Source organism: Caretta caretta, chromosome 5 (assembly GCF_965140235.1).
Source record: "Caretta caretta isolate rCarCar2 chromosome 5, rCarCar1.hap1, whole genome shotgun sequence".
Lineage (NCBI taxonomy): Eukaryota > Metazoa > Chordata > Testudines > Cheloniidae > Caretta > Caretta caretta.
Window position 1 is genome coordinate 68,670,031 of NC_134210.1, and position 19,337 is coordinate 68,689,367.

The 19,337-nt window shown below is 41.3% G+C and overlaps 1 protein-coding gene and 1 long non-coding RNA gene across 3 annotated transcripts in view; one reads left to right on the forward strand and one right to left on the reverse strand.

Moving 5' to 3' along the window:
* Positions 1-10,293: 10,293 nt before the first annotated feature.
* The window catches only part of EFNA5 (ephrin A5), a 279,547-nt gene continuing 270,503 nt past the window's right edge, over positions 10,294-19,337 (reverse strand). For both annotated transcript variants that reach the window (XM_048850818.2, XM_048850816.2), the window contains one exon: positions 10,294-14,803. In XM_048850818.2, coding sequence (XP_048706775.1) covers positions 14,682-14,803 — 122 coding nt within the window. In that variant the 3' untranslated portion in view covers positions 10,294-14,681. The remainder of the gene's footprint in view (positions 14,804-19,337) is intronic.
* Positions 11,917-19,337, forward strand: part of LOC142072150 (uncharacterized) — a 79,906-nt gene continuing 72,485 nt past the window's right edge. Inside the window, exon 1 of the long non-coding RNA XR_012668484.1 lies at positions 11,917-12,028. This is a non-coding gene — a long non-coding RNA (uncharacterized LOC142072150). The remainder of the gene's footprint in view (positions 12,029-19,337) is intronic.

The following is a 19,337-nucleotide window of genomic DNA, read 5'->3' on the forward strand; positions in this document are numbered from 1 at the left end:
TATCAACTTCAAGGTTATTCTCCACAGTGGCTTCCCATATCAACTTCAAGGTTTCAGCCCTCATCTTCAGAGCACTCCATGGCCTAAGCACAGGGTATCTAAAAGACCTTCTGGTGCTCCAGGTGTCATAAATATAAAGGGAAGGGTAACCACCTTTATGTATACAGTGCTATAAAATCCCTCCTGGCCAGAGGCAAAATCCTCTGGTTAAAGGGTTAAGAGGCTAGGTTACCCCGCTGGCACTTGACCCAAAATGGCCAATGAGAGGACAAGATTCTTTCAAATCTGAAGGGGGGGGGACAAAGGGTTTGGGCTGTCTGTGTGATGCTTTTGTCAGGAACAGATCAGAAATGCAAGCCTTACAACTCCTGTAAAATTAGTAAGTAATCTCACTAGAAAATGTATTAGATTTTCTTTTGTTTAATGGCTTGTAAAATAAGCTGTGCTGAAGGGAATGTGTATTCCTGTCTTTTTGTAACTTAAGGTTTTGCCTAGAGGGATTCTCTATGTTTTGAATCGGATTACCCTGTAAGGTATTTACCATCCTGATTTTACAGAGGTGATTCTTTTACCTTTTCTTTAATTAAAATTCTTCTTTTAAGAACCTGATTGCTTTTTCATTGTTCTTAAGATCCAAGGGTTTGGGTCTGTGTTCACCTATGCAGATTGGTGAGGATTCTTATCAAGCCTTCCCCAGGACAGGGGGTGTAGTGCTTGGGGGGATATTTTGGGAGGAAGATGTCTCCAAGTGGGCTCTTTCCCTGTTCTTTGTTTAACACGCTTGCTGGTGGCAGCATAGGGTTCAAGGACAAGGCAAAGTTTGTACCTTGGGGAAGTTTTTAACCTAAGCTGGTAAGAATAAGCTTAGGGGGGTCTTTCATACAGGTCCCCACATCTGTACCCTAGAGTTCAGAATGGGGAAGGAACGTTGACAAGCACGCCAGGATGAAAATCACAGTTGTCAACTCTTCTCTTTAGGCACAATGAAACTCATTACAATAAAGTTCTGGGCCAGAAACAGATCCTTCTCTGGTGGCAGGCTGAGACAGTGGAATGAACCATCACAAGCCTCATAACTTTCCACACCAAGTGCAAGGTGTGTTTCTTTGATTTTGCCTACACAAATATATAACAACATATATATATATATATATTAAACAAACAACCCCCACCCCAACCCCCCCAGAAATAATAATAAAAAAAACCCTTCCCAAACAAGACACTCCACTGCACATACTTCTCACCCTGGGGAGAGGCTGAAAGAATAAACAACACCAGACATGACTGGAAGGTGCTCAGAAGCTATGGCGATGAGTGCTATGTAAGAATCTATATAAATACAATGCAATGGAAATGTTTGCAAATCTAATTCTTTGAAAATGACTAAGGTCTCAAACAAAGCTCATTCAACACCACGGCAGGAGGCAGAATGGACTGAGGAAATAGGACCCAAGAAGTGGCAATAAAAGAGGAGTAAAAGGAACCAAAATATTTTTCTTAATTGTACTATAGATTTGCTCATGATTTCTACTTCAAATCCACCAAACAGCCCTGCAGCCTGTAACTAATCTATCTGCCTAGGATTTTATGCCACACTCATCATACTAGTATTTGAACAGCTGTTTGAAAATAACCAAGAGGTGGACAAATTTTATAGCTATGTATGGATAGAGTGGCTATATGGCACAGTGGCATTTGACTATGTTTGTTAGTAAGGCAGCCAGTTGGAGCTGGAGTAAAAGCATAGTTCACATCATAAAATGAAGTTATTTAATTCATAACAGAATTGCAATGGTTTTATTTAGGTTTTATTTCTAGGTCAGGACACCACTATTATCATCACAGGAGTTCTCAAACTGGGGGTCATGACCCCTCAGGGAGTCGCGAGGTTATTACTTGGGGCAGAGGCGCCAACTTTGTGATTTGCCAGGAGGTGCTCAACCCACCCGCTCTGCCCCAGGCACTGCCCTCACTCCGCCCCTTCCCTCCAAGCCCCCACGCCCCCCACGTCTTCCTACCCCTGCTCCACCCCCTTCCCCAAAGCACGCCCACCCCCATTCCTCCCCAGCACCTACTGCACGCCGTTGAACAGCTGATCACTGGTGGCCAGGAGGTGGTGGGAGGTAGGGGAAGGAGCTGATCGGCGTGGGTGCTGAGCACCCACTATTTTTTTTCTGTGGGTTCTGCAACCCCAGAGCACCCACGGAGTCAGCACCTATGACATGGGGGGGTCATGAGCTGTCAGCTTCCACCCCCAAACCCCGCTTCACCTCCAGCATTTATACTAGTGTTAAATATAAAAAAGGTGTTTTTAATTTATAAGGGGGGGGTTGCACTCAAAGGCTTGATGTGTAAAAGGGGTCACCAATACAAAAGCTTGAGACCCACTGATTTATCACTTGTGTTTTCAGACTGACTGGGGGCAGTATACTTTACATGTATTATTGGTCACTGTGACTGTAGATGCACCATCATGGCTTCCTGGCTTCCCCTAGCTCACTAAATGCATGTCACAAATGGCCTTGGCTAGATCTATTGTGTTGATGTGGACAATCCCCAATGTTGCATGTTAATGACTTTCTGGTTACTTTTTCCATCAGGTGGAAGCTGCCCATCCAATGGGGTGACAGCATCATTAACCTGTTTTCTCTCTCTCCTTCAGATGATTTCTTTTAATTGCTATCACTCCCTTCTGGTCTTAAACGTGCATGGCTTTGTTTTCATCAGGAACACTTTTCTCTTCATCCTGAAGACCACCCCTTTTGTTTGTTTGTTTTTACTTCTTTGCAAGACCAAGAATGTCATGTCTTCTCTGCTGATAGCATCAGTTGTGCCTTAATCACAGATTTAGCATTTGGGGGTATATATTCGGCTGCCAAAATCTGAGCTGCATCTCTCACTGTTGCTGCAGAGTGCTTCAAATGGCTGTGGTACATGCTTTAGTTCTTATCTCCTCAGCAGCAACTCTTAGGTCTTCACATTTTATTCAGTAGAAAAAGAGGAAAGGGTAGTATAGTTTCATAGTATAACTAGTTTTCTATAGCAAAGGCAGTTGGCTGTTAGAATTACCCTTCACAAAAATGCTTTGCTATTCTTCAGTGTTCTTAAACTAGTCAGCTCTCCCAATAACACTTAGACATTTCCATGCCTTTCTAACTGAGCTCTCCTGTTGGCTGTACAGTTCAGGAGAGCAGGACCTAGGCCAGTGGTATGTCTATTAATTAATTCCTATGTCTGAGCTTGAGACCATGTAGCCTTTAACAGTGGGTTGGGGAGTCAACTTTGCATCAAAAGATAGAAAAAGAAAAATGTGTGCAAAATGACAGTGACAAGGTTTCTTAGGCACTTGTGATGGAGTTAAAGGGCATCGCTGCATAAGGCACATGTATAACACAGACAGAGCTTGCTATATTGTATGGACAGTGTATGCTTTGTGAGAAAACATAGCTGCAGCAGCTCATTATCAGCCACATTTGTTTTATGCACTCAGTTTGCTACATGTTACAAAAAATTAATGGAACCATTGGCATTTAAGCACTCCAAGATTTTTTGCTCCCCCTTAACTGGTATCAGGTATAATACAAAATAAACTTCCATGTGGAGGATGGGGAAGCAGTGACTTAAGCTCTGTGTTTCTTTATTTGATTTGGAGCCCAGGACTAAAGTCTCTCTTTTTTATTGCCCTGACTGGCCACCTGTATAAATTAAAACCTCTTTTTTAAGAATGCACCCTGCTGTGACCTTTTTCCATTCACTTCACGTTCACCCTTTTGTTTTACATTTTCTTCCCTGTTTTTTGGGGAGGAGGCAGGAAATGGTCTCACAGTATAACAACTGCTCCCTCAATCTTTTTGCCTTGTCTGCATTGTGTCCACACGCCCCTCCGCTCTGTTATAAAAAATTCCGAACCTCAGTAATCTCATTCTAACACTACCTACAGCTCTTCTAGCACTTGCTTTGGTAGAGAAGCTGCTCCCAGCGTCAGGGGCACAATTTCAGGCCCACTCTTCATCAAACGTCTAATGAGCTATGTCAGGCAGACTCACAATGAAGAGCAGAGCTGAATGTCAGCTTTGAGGGAGATTTGGCCAAAGGTGAAAACTCAGGCAAACAGTTTGTCATATTTCCAAGTAGAAGATTTGTGAACTGGATCGTCAATGACTAATAAATTGAGAAATAATGGTCTCAGTTCATCCCTGGGGTACCTCCACTGTCTGTAAAAGAATTAACCAGGGATGAATTTGGCCTGCCATAGCTCAGTAAGCTTACAAATCTTTTAAATACACTTTTAAAAGTGAGTATTTTTGGTGTTTGACTTTAGGTTCCTTAATGTAAAATCTATGTTGCCTACCTGCTTCCACATAATCAGGTCAGCATAACAGGCAGGATCAATACACAATCCTGATTCTAAAATGTGTCCTGAAAATAAAATGTTCCATTTTTCCCCACAGCATATCATTAATGTGGCCTTGGAGCAGCTCTCCATGATTCTAGAGAACTCAGCCCTTTGGCAGTTGAGGCTACAGATAGTTACAGTGAGTGTTGGAGTACCCTGGAGTATGTCTACACTGCATCCGGAAGTGAGCCTCCCAGCCTGGGTTGGCAGACTTGTACTAGTGAAACTTGAGCTAGTGCATTAAAAAGAGCCGTGTAGACATTGCTTTTGACATTGTGGTTTGGACTGGCTCTCGGGCTTTGCTGCCGGGAGGGGTGGGCTTGAGAGCCCAAGCTCCAATCCAAGCTGCGATGTCCATACAGCTGTTTTTGTGTGCTAGTTTGAGCCCCACTAGTACAAGTCTGTCCACCCAGGCTCCTCATTCCCAGCTGCAGCGTAGACATACCCTAGCGGTTTCCTCATAGTAAACTACAAGGTGATTTTACACAAGACTGCTTTTTTACGGGTTGTTGAACTAAGAAGGGGAGCACTACCCCACCCCCAGAGAAAAAGTCTAACAATCCTCGACTTATGTGCTCCTCCTTTAACATGATCTGTTTGAGAGCAGCCTTCCCCTCTGTCACCATATGACAATTGGTCTCCTTTGACTTTAGTTATGTACTCCAGTATCCTGCACCCTCAGCCTCTTGTAAACACTTTTCAGTTAGTTGCTCCTACAAAGACTGGAAAAGCAGCAGCCTCAGCCTGTACTCAAGATGTAAATGTCACCCTGAGAATATCTAGGATAAAAAGTTGAAAGTTACTTTATTGCTGAAAACCTTGAACTTCCTCAAATGAAGCATGCAGGAGCGGATGACTATGGCATAAAGAACAGATAAAGCGCCTGCTTTCTATGAAGCTATTTAAAAATCTGTGTCCCCCTTCTTCGTATTTTTTGGTTTGGGTTGCAGAGGAAGGGGGAGGGCCGAGAAGCTGAATAGCCCCTGCTGCTCTCAGTGGGGTCTCCGCACCAAGAGGTTCTTGTGTTAACCACTTCACTGTTTTGTATTGATCTTATCTGTTCTTGTTAAAAATCTTTATTATTCATGGATGCAAAAATCACATCATTAAACCATCATAAATATTCATAACACTTTGCCACTGTGTGCATTTCATTTAGCCACTTGGCAAAACTTCTCGAGAGCACAAGAGTTTGGAGGAAAGCTGGCTAATGAGACCAGAGCAGAGGAAATGGGTTCAGGTTTTCCTTTTTACCTGAAAACAAATGCAGAATAAATATGTTTTTTTACATAATTAACCAAAAAAAACCCACCAGAGACCACATTCACTGGTGATGAAGATTCATGCCCTCACTAGCTTGCTTACTTTTTCCTGTGTGTTATAGGGAAGCAATAACACAAAACACTTTGCACTACAAGGGTATTATGGAGACCAGGAAGCTGTAAGACTAAGGGACTTAACGCCAGTGCTGCAAAGCCAGATCAACATCACTGCATCGGTTTACAGGGAACTGCTTCTCATTTGAAGTATAATTATTGACATCATGCATGATTCAAGATCAGAAAACCCCATTTTAAAGCAGAGCAGCCATCCTGTTCTTTGTAGTGTACTTGGGTGCAACTTTAGCAGTTGTCTGACTCCTTTAAGCCAGTTTATCTATGCTCTGCATTCCTGCCTCAGCACTAAGGTCTTTTTAATGACACAAAAAGGACTAAACCTACTACGATGTTTGATGCGTAGAGTGCTCAGCAGCCAGGGGGCAGCTGTGCATTCCCTCATAAGGCTCTGATGCTGCAAAGATACTGAGTACGCACCCATGCCCTTAGCTCCAGGTGCAGCCTGAAAGAGGTGCTCAGCTCCTTGCAGATATTAAGAGTTAACAGCTGAGTGGTTCAGATTTTGCAGAAGGTGATCTTTTAAGCACGATGCATAACTAGAATATATCATTCTATACTGTACCCTCCCCCATACAAATCCCTGATAAAACCTAGTGCTCCAATATAATTCACAAGAAATGAATTGTCCTATTTTAAAAAAGGGTGGAGTGAATGAAATGGCATATTTTTGAGTAACCAGTGCTTATGGTATTCCTGGCCTCTCTTTACCCCATGGCTTATTGTTTGCAACTCGCTCCCTGAGCGTTGTTTCACATGAGGCTGTTAGCTCCAGTGGTAAGCTATGGCTCTTCATTTGCTCTCTAAAGCACCTGGCATATTTTGGGCTCTTGTATAACTAATTAATACCTCGCATTTCTAAATGCATTGAGAGTGGGATTTTTCAAAATTGCTCCCGGTTGGCCTACGTCTGCTCTCTGTGACACAAATGATAGAACATCTATGGACTTCACAGGAATAGAGTTAGGCCAGTGATGAGCAATTTCAGAAATCCCAGCCTCACGTCTTTCTGGCTTATGACTTAGATTGTTATGCATCCTCACAATTAGAGGAAGACTTTTTTGCAGGGATAAACTTGAAAGAGAATGTTTTTACCAACAGTAATCTCCTTTGTTTGGAGTCTATCCCACCTTGCTCTTACTGATGACATTCCCGATTGAATGAAATCTGGCTTATAATAGTGGAAAAGTGGAAGCATTAGGATATACATAATGGTCCATGATGCACATCAATCCAAATTTCCCTTAGGCTTTCACACCAGGCCCGGGGCCTGATCCTGACCTTCCTCAGACAAAGGATAGCAGCTACAATATTTTTATTTCTAGTCACCATTAACATAAAGGGAACAGCTCGACAATTTCACTTCTGGCTTGCTAATCAGGGTAAAATATATTTTAATCACATGTTCTTCTTGCATTTGATTTTTGGTCATTTTTCTACTGCGCTTTTTCTTTGCCATGGGTGAAGTAAAAGTGCAGAGATAAAGAACCCTTCTTTAACTGTTTGGACTAGGAGGCCGGTTATTAGCTGATCTCTCTGTGGAACCTTTAGTTAAGGTACTGCAAGTTACAGTACATGAGAACAAAGACACTACTGGTTCTCAACAGTAGGAGTAACAGAGGGATGCTTATATCTACAGTATGCTATTGATTTCTTTGACCTTTCCTTTTACAGATACTGTACAGACAAAAACTGAAACACATTTCTCCCCCCAGAGATAAAAGTACTGTGGGCAAAACTTCAATGTTAAAATCAGAACGAGTAAAGACAAATACAAGTCACTGAGGGGGCATGTGCGTGCCACAAAAGAGAACTTAGAGCAGATAGAGTAAACTTTGAACACGAGAATTGAAAGGCAGGAAGAATGCTCTTAAGATTAGAGGGAGAGAAAGAGGGATTAGCTTTCCTTTAGTAAATTATAAAATGTATGAGTTTGTAGGAACTACTCTGGCTACCTTATCTTAAATACTATGTACAGTCTAGCCATTCCTAGCAAAACATGGAAGCATTCCATTTCTTTTCCCCAGTGTATGTATCTAGTTTGTTTCTTGTTCTTCCTTAGTTTTCTTGTCAGGATTGACAAGCATCCTTGTGTAACCAAGTGACACCTGCACTTCCTGAAGTAATCATCACAGGAAAATCCGGATATTTCGAAGTGCATTATTGGCTGTACAAATCACCCGTTAGTCTGAATTCTTCTCAATTAACCAGGACTGACAGTGTTTTACCTGAAAAAAATCTGTCTCTGCCTTTTATATTTCTGCAATAGTGCTGTGCTTTGGCTCACTTAACAGGGCTATATTAAACCATTTGAATTGGATTTGAAGTAACATACTGGCATTCTTTCATCTAGGAGACACTTTGTATGGTTTTTGTAGGTCCCTAGTTAGTCTAGAATAGTATTTTAATCATAGTATTACTACAGTGTGGCCCGATTCACTCTTGAAGGCCAAAATCATGTCAAAAACAAAGCTACATGATGAGCTCTCTAGAACCGGAACAGTGTTCATTTTACATGGTTGTACAACACTTAGTATAACAGGAGCCTTATTCCCAATTGTGGCCCCTAAGTGCCACGTAATATACTGTTTATTAGGAACTATGTTTAAACCACGTTTCCTAACAAAGGCAAAACATAATGAAAATGGAACTAAGAAAAAACAGGGGGAAATTTATATTACACAAAATCTGGAAAAACACACACCCAACCACCCTATTTGGTTGCCGTGTCTCTAAATGAAACAAAATAACATGTTTTGTGTAATGTACAGCAAACTGCACCAACACTTTGCTGTATCAGAATGATGTGAGGAGTGTCAGAATATTCTCAGTAATGCCCACACTGGTATTCTGGGAATAAAATTATTCTTGGGGAAAATAATGCAGAGACATCTCGTGTAAAGCAGGGTCTAGAAATGAAATCAAAGGCCATTCTCAGCAAACGCAGAGTGACTTCTGAGCCAAGACTATTAGCTGCGTCAGACATGGCTATTATGTTAAGACATATTGAACATGTGTCACTTATAATCATGCCCTGGTTGTAAGATCACACATCCATGGGCAAACGTCCAGAGCACCAGTTCTTTGGACTAAGCACTCGCATACACCGCTCCTCTTCCCACAAAACTGTCACTCCTTATTCGTAAAAGAGGTTACGGTAAGTTGCAATTAGTACTTGCTGCCCTGTCAACTAATTGTATGTAACAAAAAGCTTTCAGTGAGTTTCATGCTAACATGGTGTAATTAAAGCTGAGTTTTGAAATGCATAGTGTGTATATTAGAGGTTTCAGTATGTATCCCCCACCTCCCACGTGACTTAATTTCTCAGGTTAAGCTGCTGTACCTATCATGCGATCCCAGAACAGGTACCATGAAAAACAGTTTCAGAGCTGAGTACAAATCTTTGCCAATCCAGTCTCACATAATTTTAGAGGCACTGCAAGAATGGCTGGGGGAAAAGGGAAAGAAGCAACTCATCATTTCACTTCCCCTCCATCTCATGAGGCACCACTGCTCAAACTCTCCCCACTTCCCATGAGGCTCCCACAGCTCTCACTCCTTTTTTTTTTAATAACATTTATTTTAAAGCTGCTAATAACCCCCCCCTCTCTTTGTAAGTCAGAGGGCATCATGGTTAAAGGGGGGCCATGTGCGACTGCCCTGTTTGTATGTCCCTTGCACCTGCTCGGATCCTCTGTAAGCAGAATACTTGCTTTGGAACTTGTGACCATCTTAGCAAGGGCCATAAAGGCGGCTATTAAAAAGGTCCAGCATGGGGCAAAAGCAACAACATTGAAATCTGGTCTTTTGTATACTGTACAGATTTCACAAGGGAGACCAGCATTCCTCGAAATGGGGGTCCTGACTCAAAAGAGGATTGTGGGGGGTCACGGTATTGCCATCCTTACTTCTGCGCTGCCTTCAGAGCTGGGTGGCCAGAGAGCAGCGGCTGCTGGCCAGGCACCCAGCTCTGAAGGCGACGTCCTACCAGCAGCAGCGCAGAAGGATGGTAATACCATACCATGCCACCCTTATTTCTGCGCTGCTGCCTTCAGAATTGGGTCATGACCCCTATAGATATAACACTGTGAAATTTCAGATTTAAATAGCTGAAAGAATTATATTTGTGATTTTTAAAATCCTATGACTCTGAAATTGACCAAAATGGACCATGAATTTGGTAGGGCCCTAAATATAAAGCCGGTAAGAATATTCTAGCACTTGGAGGACACAATTCCTTACTCTCCCAAGTACTCTGAAAAGCTATTAACACATACATTAGGGGTGAAAAATCTCACAGCTGCCAGAGTTTAGTACACCAGCCAGGATGTTGGGGGGTACAGATCCAGGCAGTTTGTCATTGCACACATGGCTTTCCTCACATTCCATAGCCTTTCCCTATTATACTCCTTACTGCCGTCCATTGCCCACAAATACGTAAGACGAAAGTCCCTGAAATAAAGGCATCATTCAGTGAACAAAAATGTAGCCTAAGAGAACCAATTAAAATGATGAAAATCTTTAATTTTTATTTAAGTATAATTGTACGGACACGTGTATATACAAATACAGATCTTATGGGTTGTTTTTTTTAACATTTTCTTTTAAGTTCATATAATGTAAGCATTTCAAAAACAGCACTCAATGAATAAGTGCAAAGAAACTGCAAAGCAGGGCAGTACAAGCACAGGACCACACTGAGCTGGACTTTCATACCCAGATGCACACACAATGAGTGGCTTCAATGGGGTGTCAAGAGTAAGCATGGAAAGCGGATTTTGCAGACTCATGGGTAACCTCCAACATGCCAGCATCTATTAAACTGTACAGACAATGGCAGCAAGCCTATTGTAGGGAGATTTGTCTCACATCCGAGAAGCTCAGGGGCGAATGCATGGGAAAAACTCAGTGATGCCAAACCAGAAACAGATCTGCCCATTCACTGTTCCAAATTAAAAAAACGAGGGAGAGGGGGAGTGGAGGGGGATGGGAGTAAAGTGAGGAGTTGTAAAGTAAAACTGGTGAGCACAAATCTGAGTGGATGGATGAAGGGGGAAAATTAAATTATTTTCTAATTTTCTGAAACTGAAAGAACAATTGCTCTCATGAGGCAACAGATAAAGTTCAGTTTCTAGGAAAAATCAACAGGTACAAATACAATCCCTTTCCTTCCACAAATATACAGGAAAGGAAATAATCCACATTTGACTCTCCCAAGTCTGTTGCTTGTTGTTTTGGAATCAAGTCCATGCACATGTCACACATGATACTGGCAAGATCCCTTCTGGGGGAAAAAAACTATCCATGAAGGGAGGGGAAGGAAAAGACAGAAGGAAAACAGAAAACAACAAAGAATAAAGAAAACAAAGGAATAGAAGAATTTTTCGATCCCCAAAGCCTTTTAGAAACCAACATGTTAAAAAACCCCAAAACAAAACAAAACAAAAAAACCAACACAAAAAACCACACGCTATAACATCAGACCTTTAAACACTGAGGACAAAACATTGATCATCAAAAGTCATGTTGTTCCAGGTCTTGACATTGTGAAGTCTTGAGATCAGGTGAACAGTTTTCACAGATGAGTCCTGTATGATGCAGTGTCATGGCCCCTTATAACTCAGTTCTCAGCCATGATTACACTTGATGCTTCAAAGCTCTGTCTTATAATCAATGCATGTTTTTAATATCCTGAAAGTCTATTGTTCTCACTTACAAAAGACATAAGAATCAAATTAATACTTTATTATCAAACACTATATACAACAGAGGTTGCTAAATACAGAATTTAAAGAACATACCTTTTTTTTTAAGTTTTACTTGTCTTTCCTTTGCCATTCAAGAAAGTACAGTACAAAACAATATTCTAAACTAACACGAAATGTTACCTTGTCTATTAAAGGATACATAGTATCCACTAAACAGACTGATCCTTATTTCCCTGCTTCACGTTGCAAAGCCCTTGGCAACCAGGAGTGCAGGTCACAGGGGTGAACTATCTGGGCTGAGAGATGTCTGTTGCAGAATTAGTTAGTCCCTCAGACTTCACAGGGTGGGTGCATGTGTGTGTTGGGGGGGGGGGGGGAAGAGCTGCTTACACTTGCACCAACATCCTTCAAAGCTTCCAGAGTCTTGTAACTCTGCACAACAAAAAACAAAGATTCAATGGTTTGCAGCACTTGCTTACTTGATATGACTGGGATTGCCTGATGCCATCAAGTATCCAAGCTGATGTCTGGTAAGCTTGCAATTCACAGTTATATTGTTCTATGTAGTGTAGTAGTCTGTCCGTTAGCTGTGATAGTCTTGCTATTATTAATTTAGTTAGCGCTGATAATGTGGTAAAATAAAGGATTGAATTTCACTGTGGAAAACACTAGTGAAAAAAGAGTTTTCTGTTGATAAGTGTGGCTTTTGAGCATAGGCATAATTTGGAGATGGGGGGCCTTTCTCCGCCTCTGCCCCCTGCCAAACTGCAAGCCTGGGCAGGCATGGAATTTCCCCCCTGACATGCAATCCTATTGTCCTGACTGGAGTTGTCCCTCCCCAATACAGAAGTTAAACTACACCTACGGTTGTGAGAGTCCATTGTCATGGATAGAGAAATGATAGAACATAATGAAATTCACTTCTGAAATAAAATCAGCACTATTAATATAAGTATGACTAAGTGCAGCCAATGTGAATCTTTTTAAATATGCTTACCTAGCAATATTATCTTTTTGCTGTCTATTATAAGGTGTGTTTTCATCCTTAAGCCCACCTCCCCCAAAGTTCTGTAATTCTTAGTTGAAGGAAATATTAGCATGTGCACCAACTATACATGCTGGAGAAAGAGAAATGTATTGACTATTTCGTAATGAAATGGTGAGTTTCTTCAGTGTCTAGACTGTGGTTTTTGATTTTGTGTGTTCAATATTAGTAGAAATTTCCTTGATTCTATCTCAAGGGCAGCTTCTGCATCAATATCCATACTGTATAGTATCAGGCAACCCCACAATTAAGTTTAACATGTGTACAATTTCCTTTTCTCTTTTTTGGATCATGGACTGTTCAAAATTCTAGGAAGCAGCTCTTTTTAATTTAATTTAATTTATAATCATTTTCACAAAATGAAGCCCATTAACAACCCCTATTAATTTTTAACTAATACATAAAATCCCTTGTTTTGTTGGAACATGTTCCATTTTTTTCCACATTCAACATAATCATAATCATCAGTTTTTGTTTGAAAGGCTTTGTTTTGATATTGGCCTGACATATTTCCCTGACTGTATTTCAGATTTCAAAGATCATGGCAGCCTCACCAATAGAAACCCCAAGTCTTGCATTTCCTGGTGAATGATTTCTCAAGTCCTTTCCTGGCCATGCTCAGATTCCTTAAACAGGGTCACCCCCCAATTTCATCAAACAAAACAGTTCCCATATTCCTAATTGCATCAAGGGTTACCACTTTTCTCACGTTTAAATAGGACAAGCATATATACTCACTCTCAGCATAAAGTATATCTAAATAATGTATTTTCTATTCTAGTGGATTTTTAAAAAAATATTTTGTTAAAGTCTTTGGGAGCCCATCTGGTTTATCTCCTGCTGATAAACATATTTCCTCTACTGTTCAAACTATGTTGGAAAGGGAGAAGATATAAAATCAACATTTCAATTTGTATTCCTTACTTTCAAACACTTTTCCTTACCCCCCGCCACCCCCAAACAATGCCGATTGGCTGTCCTGGCTTCTTCTGGCTTTTTTTATTCCCATGATGGTGGAACTTGCAAGGGAGACAAAGAAGTGAGCTGTAGCTCACGAAAGCTTATGCTCAAATGAATTTGTTCGTCTCTAAGGTGCCACAAGTACTCCTTTTCTTTTTTCAAGAACACACTGGATATCCTGTGTCCCAAAAAATGTTTCCTCTGGCCACTGAAGTCCTCTCCTTAGAGCATATTGTCACCCAGAGCTGCATACAAAGCTACCAGCTACTAAGTCAGCCCTGGGGAAGGTCACTTTATTCACAAAAAAATGCCTCTTTGCATTTCAAGAAAAAAAAATTGTAGCACCATGGTGATTTGTTTTGAAAGAAAATAATCTGGTGTGCACTACCCACTTAAATGAAAATAACAGAGGCACTCGTACCCCCAGTGAAGTTTCCTAAATCTGACCTTGCTTGCTGTGTGCTAACATTCCTAAATATTAATATTTTTTTTTCTAAAGAGAGCTTCTATTATGGAGCACAGGTTTTTACTGTCAGTGATGTTTCAAGACAGTCTTGTAAGAAACTGTGTCTCTTCCTTTTAAAAGCCTGTTCATTTAGAAACTCCTAGAGGAAATAGTGTTATATCTGTTCTTAATATTTCCCCTCCAGTCCTGACATGGTGACATGATGCCTTGCAGGATCATCTTACAGTACTGAATGAGAAGGCATAAATATTGTATTGGAGAGTAATACCCTGGTGGGCTTCCACTCAGGTTCCTTATCCTTCACTGACTGCATCTGCCACTATTCTTCCGTATCCACATACAGATGATACAGTGAGCTAGCAGAAGTGACTTCTTAAAGGAGAATGAAGAGGAAAATAAGAATCACTAGTATCACTGTTATAATTTGGCATTTTCATTTTGAGTCCTTTGATTTTTGGAGGGGTCAAGGAAAGTCATGGGGAAGGTTGGGAACTGAAACTAGTTATTCCCCTCAAATTCTTGCTCATAGTTCAGGCTGAAAAGAAAACAAACAAACAAACAAACAAACAAACAACCCCTCCCGCCCTCCCCCCAAAATTTGACATCTGCAAAACCAATATAAAGTCCCTTTCCTGGGAGGAGCAGTTAGGTGGATCTTTGATGTTCCAAGACCCTGATGTTTTCTGTGAGAAGGTTACTGGAATATACTGTGCTATAATGTCAAAAGCATCGCCAGGAGGAACAATAGGGTTGCCAAAAGCCGGCTGGATATCCTCGGTGTCTGTGCTGCATTCTCACCGCGGGATGGCTCGGCTGACTCATGTACGGTATCATCTGTTCAAACAGAAAGCACACATTCCGATGAGGTTTTGCATCCTTAATAAGGTCTCTTTCAGCAGTCTGCAAGTAGATTTCAGTATCCTCTGTGAAGTAGGGCAGTGAACCTTGTGCTAGCAAATTGACTTCCACAAGCGTGTAATAACTCATTATGTAACAAACTTGGGGTCAAATCTTGTGTTCCTTACTCATTCCTTTTTCTGGCAAGACTCCTACTCAAGGCAATGGGAGCAAAAATGAGGGCCTTGGTGGTTTTGCTAGGGTAAGGAATGCAGTGTTCCCCTAAAATAAAACAGTATGGTGCACACTTACAGAAGGTCTGACTAGATCGGGGTGGGCAAACTATGGCCCATAGGCTGGATCTGGCATGCAGTTCCCAGAAGCAGTGGAGGGGCCCCCCTCTGGCTCCTCCATGTAGGGAAAGCCAGGGAGCTCTGCTCCGCATCTGCCACGGCAGGTCCCATTGGCTGGGAACTGCAGCCAATGGGAGCTGCAGGGGTGGTGCCAGAGGATGGGGCAGCATGCAGAGCTGCCTGGCCGCACCTCCATGTAGGAGCTGGAGAAGGGACATGCTGCTGATTCCGGGAGCTGCTTGAGGTAAGCACTGCCTGGAGCCTGCACCCCTGAACCTCTCCCCACACCCCAACCCCCTGCCCCAGCCCTGATCCCCCTCCTGCCCTCCAAACCCCTCAATCCCAGCCCAAAGCACCCTCCAGCACCCCAAACCCCTCATCCCCAGCCCCATCATAGAGCCTGCACCCCCATCCAGAGCCTGCACCCCTTCCTGCACCCCAACCCCCTGCCGCAGCTCTGATTTCCCTCCCGCCCTCCGAACCCCTCGGTCCCAGCCTAGAGCCCCCTCCCACACCCTGAACTCCTCATTTTTGGCCCCACCCCGGAGCCTGCACCCCAAACCAGAGCTCCACCCCCTCCAACTCCCCAACCCCCATTCTTTGAGCCTTCATGGCCTGCCATACAATTTCTATTCCCAGATGTGGCCCTTGGACCTAAAAGTTTGCCCACCCCTGGACTAGATGATCACAATGGTTTCCCCTGGTCTTAGAATCTGTGAAAACTTGGGTATCTAACTTTAGCCACCTAAGTCCATATTTAGACAGCTAAATAAGAGTGCCTGATTTTCAAAGATGCTTCAATGGGAGTTGCAGGTGCTTAGCACATTTGAAGATCAGATCCCTTACTTAGCTACCTAAGTATAGATTTAGGAGTCTACCTTTAGGCTCCTAAGTTTGGAATGTTGGCCTATGAGTCCACTCCATGTGCAAAACTTCCAGTACAGTTAACTGGAGTTTGGGGTGCACAAGGAATGTATTTTTTCCCCCAGAAGTATGAATGAAAGAAAAAATGCTAACAGGTTACAATCAGTGATCTGAAAGAGAAAACATGCAAACCTTGATAACTCTTAGTAAATAGTTATTTGCTATCTATTGTATCTAGCAGATTACTCATATACTCTGCTAAATCTAAAACTAATGTAAATCCGCCAGCATCACTGGAAAAAATAGTTGCAAAGTACATGTATGTTAGTAGTAGAACATGATGGGCAGAACATTTTTTCTCTCTTTATAAGCTTTTAAATTTCTGACACAATTTCGTATTAACACAATAAGACATTTTAAAGAAACTGTACACAGATCACATTAAACTATCTTTGATATACCTGTAGTTGTGGATGATTTTACCATTTCCATTACTATGTATCCCAGAGTTTAAGTTATCGAACTTAGATATTTTAATTTTCATCTCTCCTAAGGTGGGGATAAAAGCATCAGTCTTGGATGTGAATTTTCTTCCAAATAAATGGATTAAATCAGACATCTTTTTAAAACAACGAAGTGGTCTAAAAAAATGTACTGTTAACTTGAGACGTTTCTTCTGATCCACCCTAACTAAAAAAGAACAGGAGGACTGGTGGCACCTTAGAGATTAGCAAATTTACTTGAGCATAAGCTTTCGTGAGCTACAGCTCACTTCATCGGATGCTTATGCTCAAATAAATTTGTTAGTCTCTAAGGTGCCACAAGTCCTCCTGTTCTTTTTGTGAATACAGACTAACACGGCTGCTACTCTGAAACCTAGCTAAAAAAATTTCACAGAAAACTTCACAGCCACTTACAACTTAGTGTAATAAACAACTACTGCATTTCATGCAAGATGTGTCCACATTTCCATGGTGAGTCAATTAATTCCTACGTATACAAATTACATTGCCAGGATTGTATACGATGTGAGCTGCACAACTCTCCTTAATGATGGGGGAAGTAGTGCTAAAAATGCCACACTGTTTTGAAAATGTACCCCTTAATGTTAGTTTAAAAGCAGTTTTTAAGAAACCCCTATATTTGCACTGTAATGGCACCCAACATGCAAGTGCACAGAATGTTAAAAGATAAAGGAAGTACGATTTTGGGTCCATGGGCTCTTCATACCCAATCTGAAATCACTGGAATCTGTATAGTAACTTTGACTAGCAATCTATCAAAGGTTTGACTCCAGGACAAATTGCCAATGGAACAGTCTCAAGTTTATCATGACATGTTTTCAGTGTTGTTTCAAGGTATAACTATGAAGAGCATGCATGCAGAGTAACTGAAATTCAAATATAAATATTTTATTATATTATTTATGTTACATGATAATGGGACAAACACAGTCTTTCATTCAAATGAAAGTCCCGCTGAAGTCAGAGTAATGACTTCAGGACTCGACTGAACAACCTACAGTTTATACATGGGAAAAGCTCCCACTGACTTAAATGGGTTCTGAATCAAGCCCACAGTATCTTTCTATCCAGCATCTTTCATTTCAAAACACCTTACAAATTACACTATGTAACTGCAACAGATAATTAAAGAACTTCATTAGTTCCAGTGATAACAGAACTGGGTCAGAAGGGCATATGGCCCAAACGCAATGCACAATTTTTACTTATAATTTACACACTTATGTGTTTCACGCTGTTACTTTATGAATGGAAGATTTCTTAAAAGAGCCTTTCATTGAGAAAATACTCTGAAAAGTTTCTGTGTAAGAATAGCATCTTCCTAATCATCAGATCTGCTCTCAGTGTCTATTCAGAGTCCCTATCTGCTCAATTCAGAGGAAAAGTTTACTTATTACTGTCAAACCAAAACTCCTGGGGGAATGAAACTGATTCTCTTCTATCTCATGTATCATCAATGAAATTGCAAACTAAGTTCCGTTTCCTGGGCCACCTATAATTCCCTGTACAACCCTCACTGTCATGAAATTCTGGCCTCAATCACACACAGGCCTGCCTTGGTGTAAATAAAGGCAGAATTTGTGAGTGGTGATTATACAAATGGCAGCTTGAGTTACAGATCCCATGGTGAATGCAGCACTGGCAATTTGGTTAAAACAAAACCCAAATCCTTTTTACCTGTAAATGAACAAATCTGGTTTGGAAATCACGGAGACCTAATAGATGAAGGACCCTATGATGCCATTTTTATAAAGCCACTTTTCAAAGTAGAACTTCTTTTTTCATGTAAGATGAAGGGGTACTTTTTCAAAGCAGCATCTGGGCTTTTTGGCAAGATGATCCCAAGGTCTCTTTGCACTTGTACAGTAGAGCACACTTTTTATCCGTGGCTCCCATATTGCTTTATAAATATTATTATTAATTGCATTTGTGCAGTTAAAACCATGCACAATCTTAAATACTTAGGGGAAAGAGGTTGGATTATTTTAGCAAAAAGGAAAGTTAAACTAGGAGACTAGGACCTCACTAGTAAAAACTAGAATGTCACTACCATCGTAGAAGGTAGGAAATGAAAATAGACCACACTTTAGTACAACCGTCTCAAATATGAATTTTCTAGATACCATCACTTTAAATTATACCCTGGGGGTCTAATTCTGGCCTGAAATACACAATCTCAATTTCATTTGAGGGAAGAATTTATTTTAACTTTGCCTTTTTGAATTTGATACATTTTATGGCTTCTGAAGTTTTTATGTGGTTTTATGGCTACAAACCCAAATTCTGAAATTAAGAAGTGACTTTTCACTTGTCGGTTTCCCGCCATTTCCCGATTATGAACAAACACTGTTTGAAACCAGGAAGGTCATCACATAAGTGCCCAATTTTTACAAGAATGATTTCTAGATAGAATGATTGGCAATTGTACAATGTGCCCCTGACCTGCCCCAACCCTCGTGTCCTTTATTGACAGAACATGGTGGCAGACAACGTGAGAAGACGCAAAACAGACAAATGCATTCCAAGGACAGGTAAATTAGTACACAGTGCAGACAGCATGCCACAAGATCCACTGTCTTACATCCTAACAATAAAGAAGCGCATCAGCAAACTGTCAGCTCCAGCAATGGTTAATTGTCAACTGGGGATTAGCTCAAATAATGTTGTGAATATGCCATGCTCGGGAGGAGGGGTGGGGGGAAGAGTTTTTTGGTAACTGATGTGTTCTAAATATAAACTTCTTATTAAGCCCAACTTTCATCCTCATGGCACCACTCCACTTCATCTCTG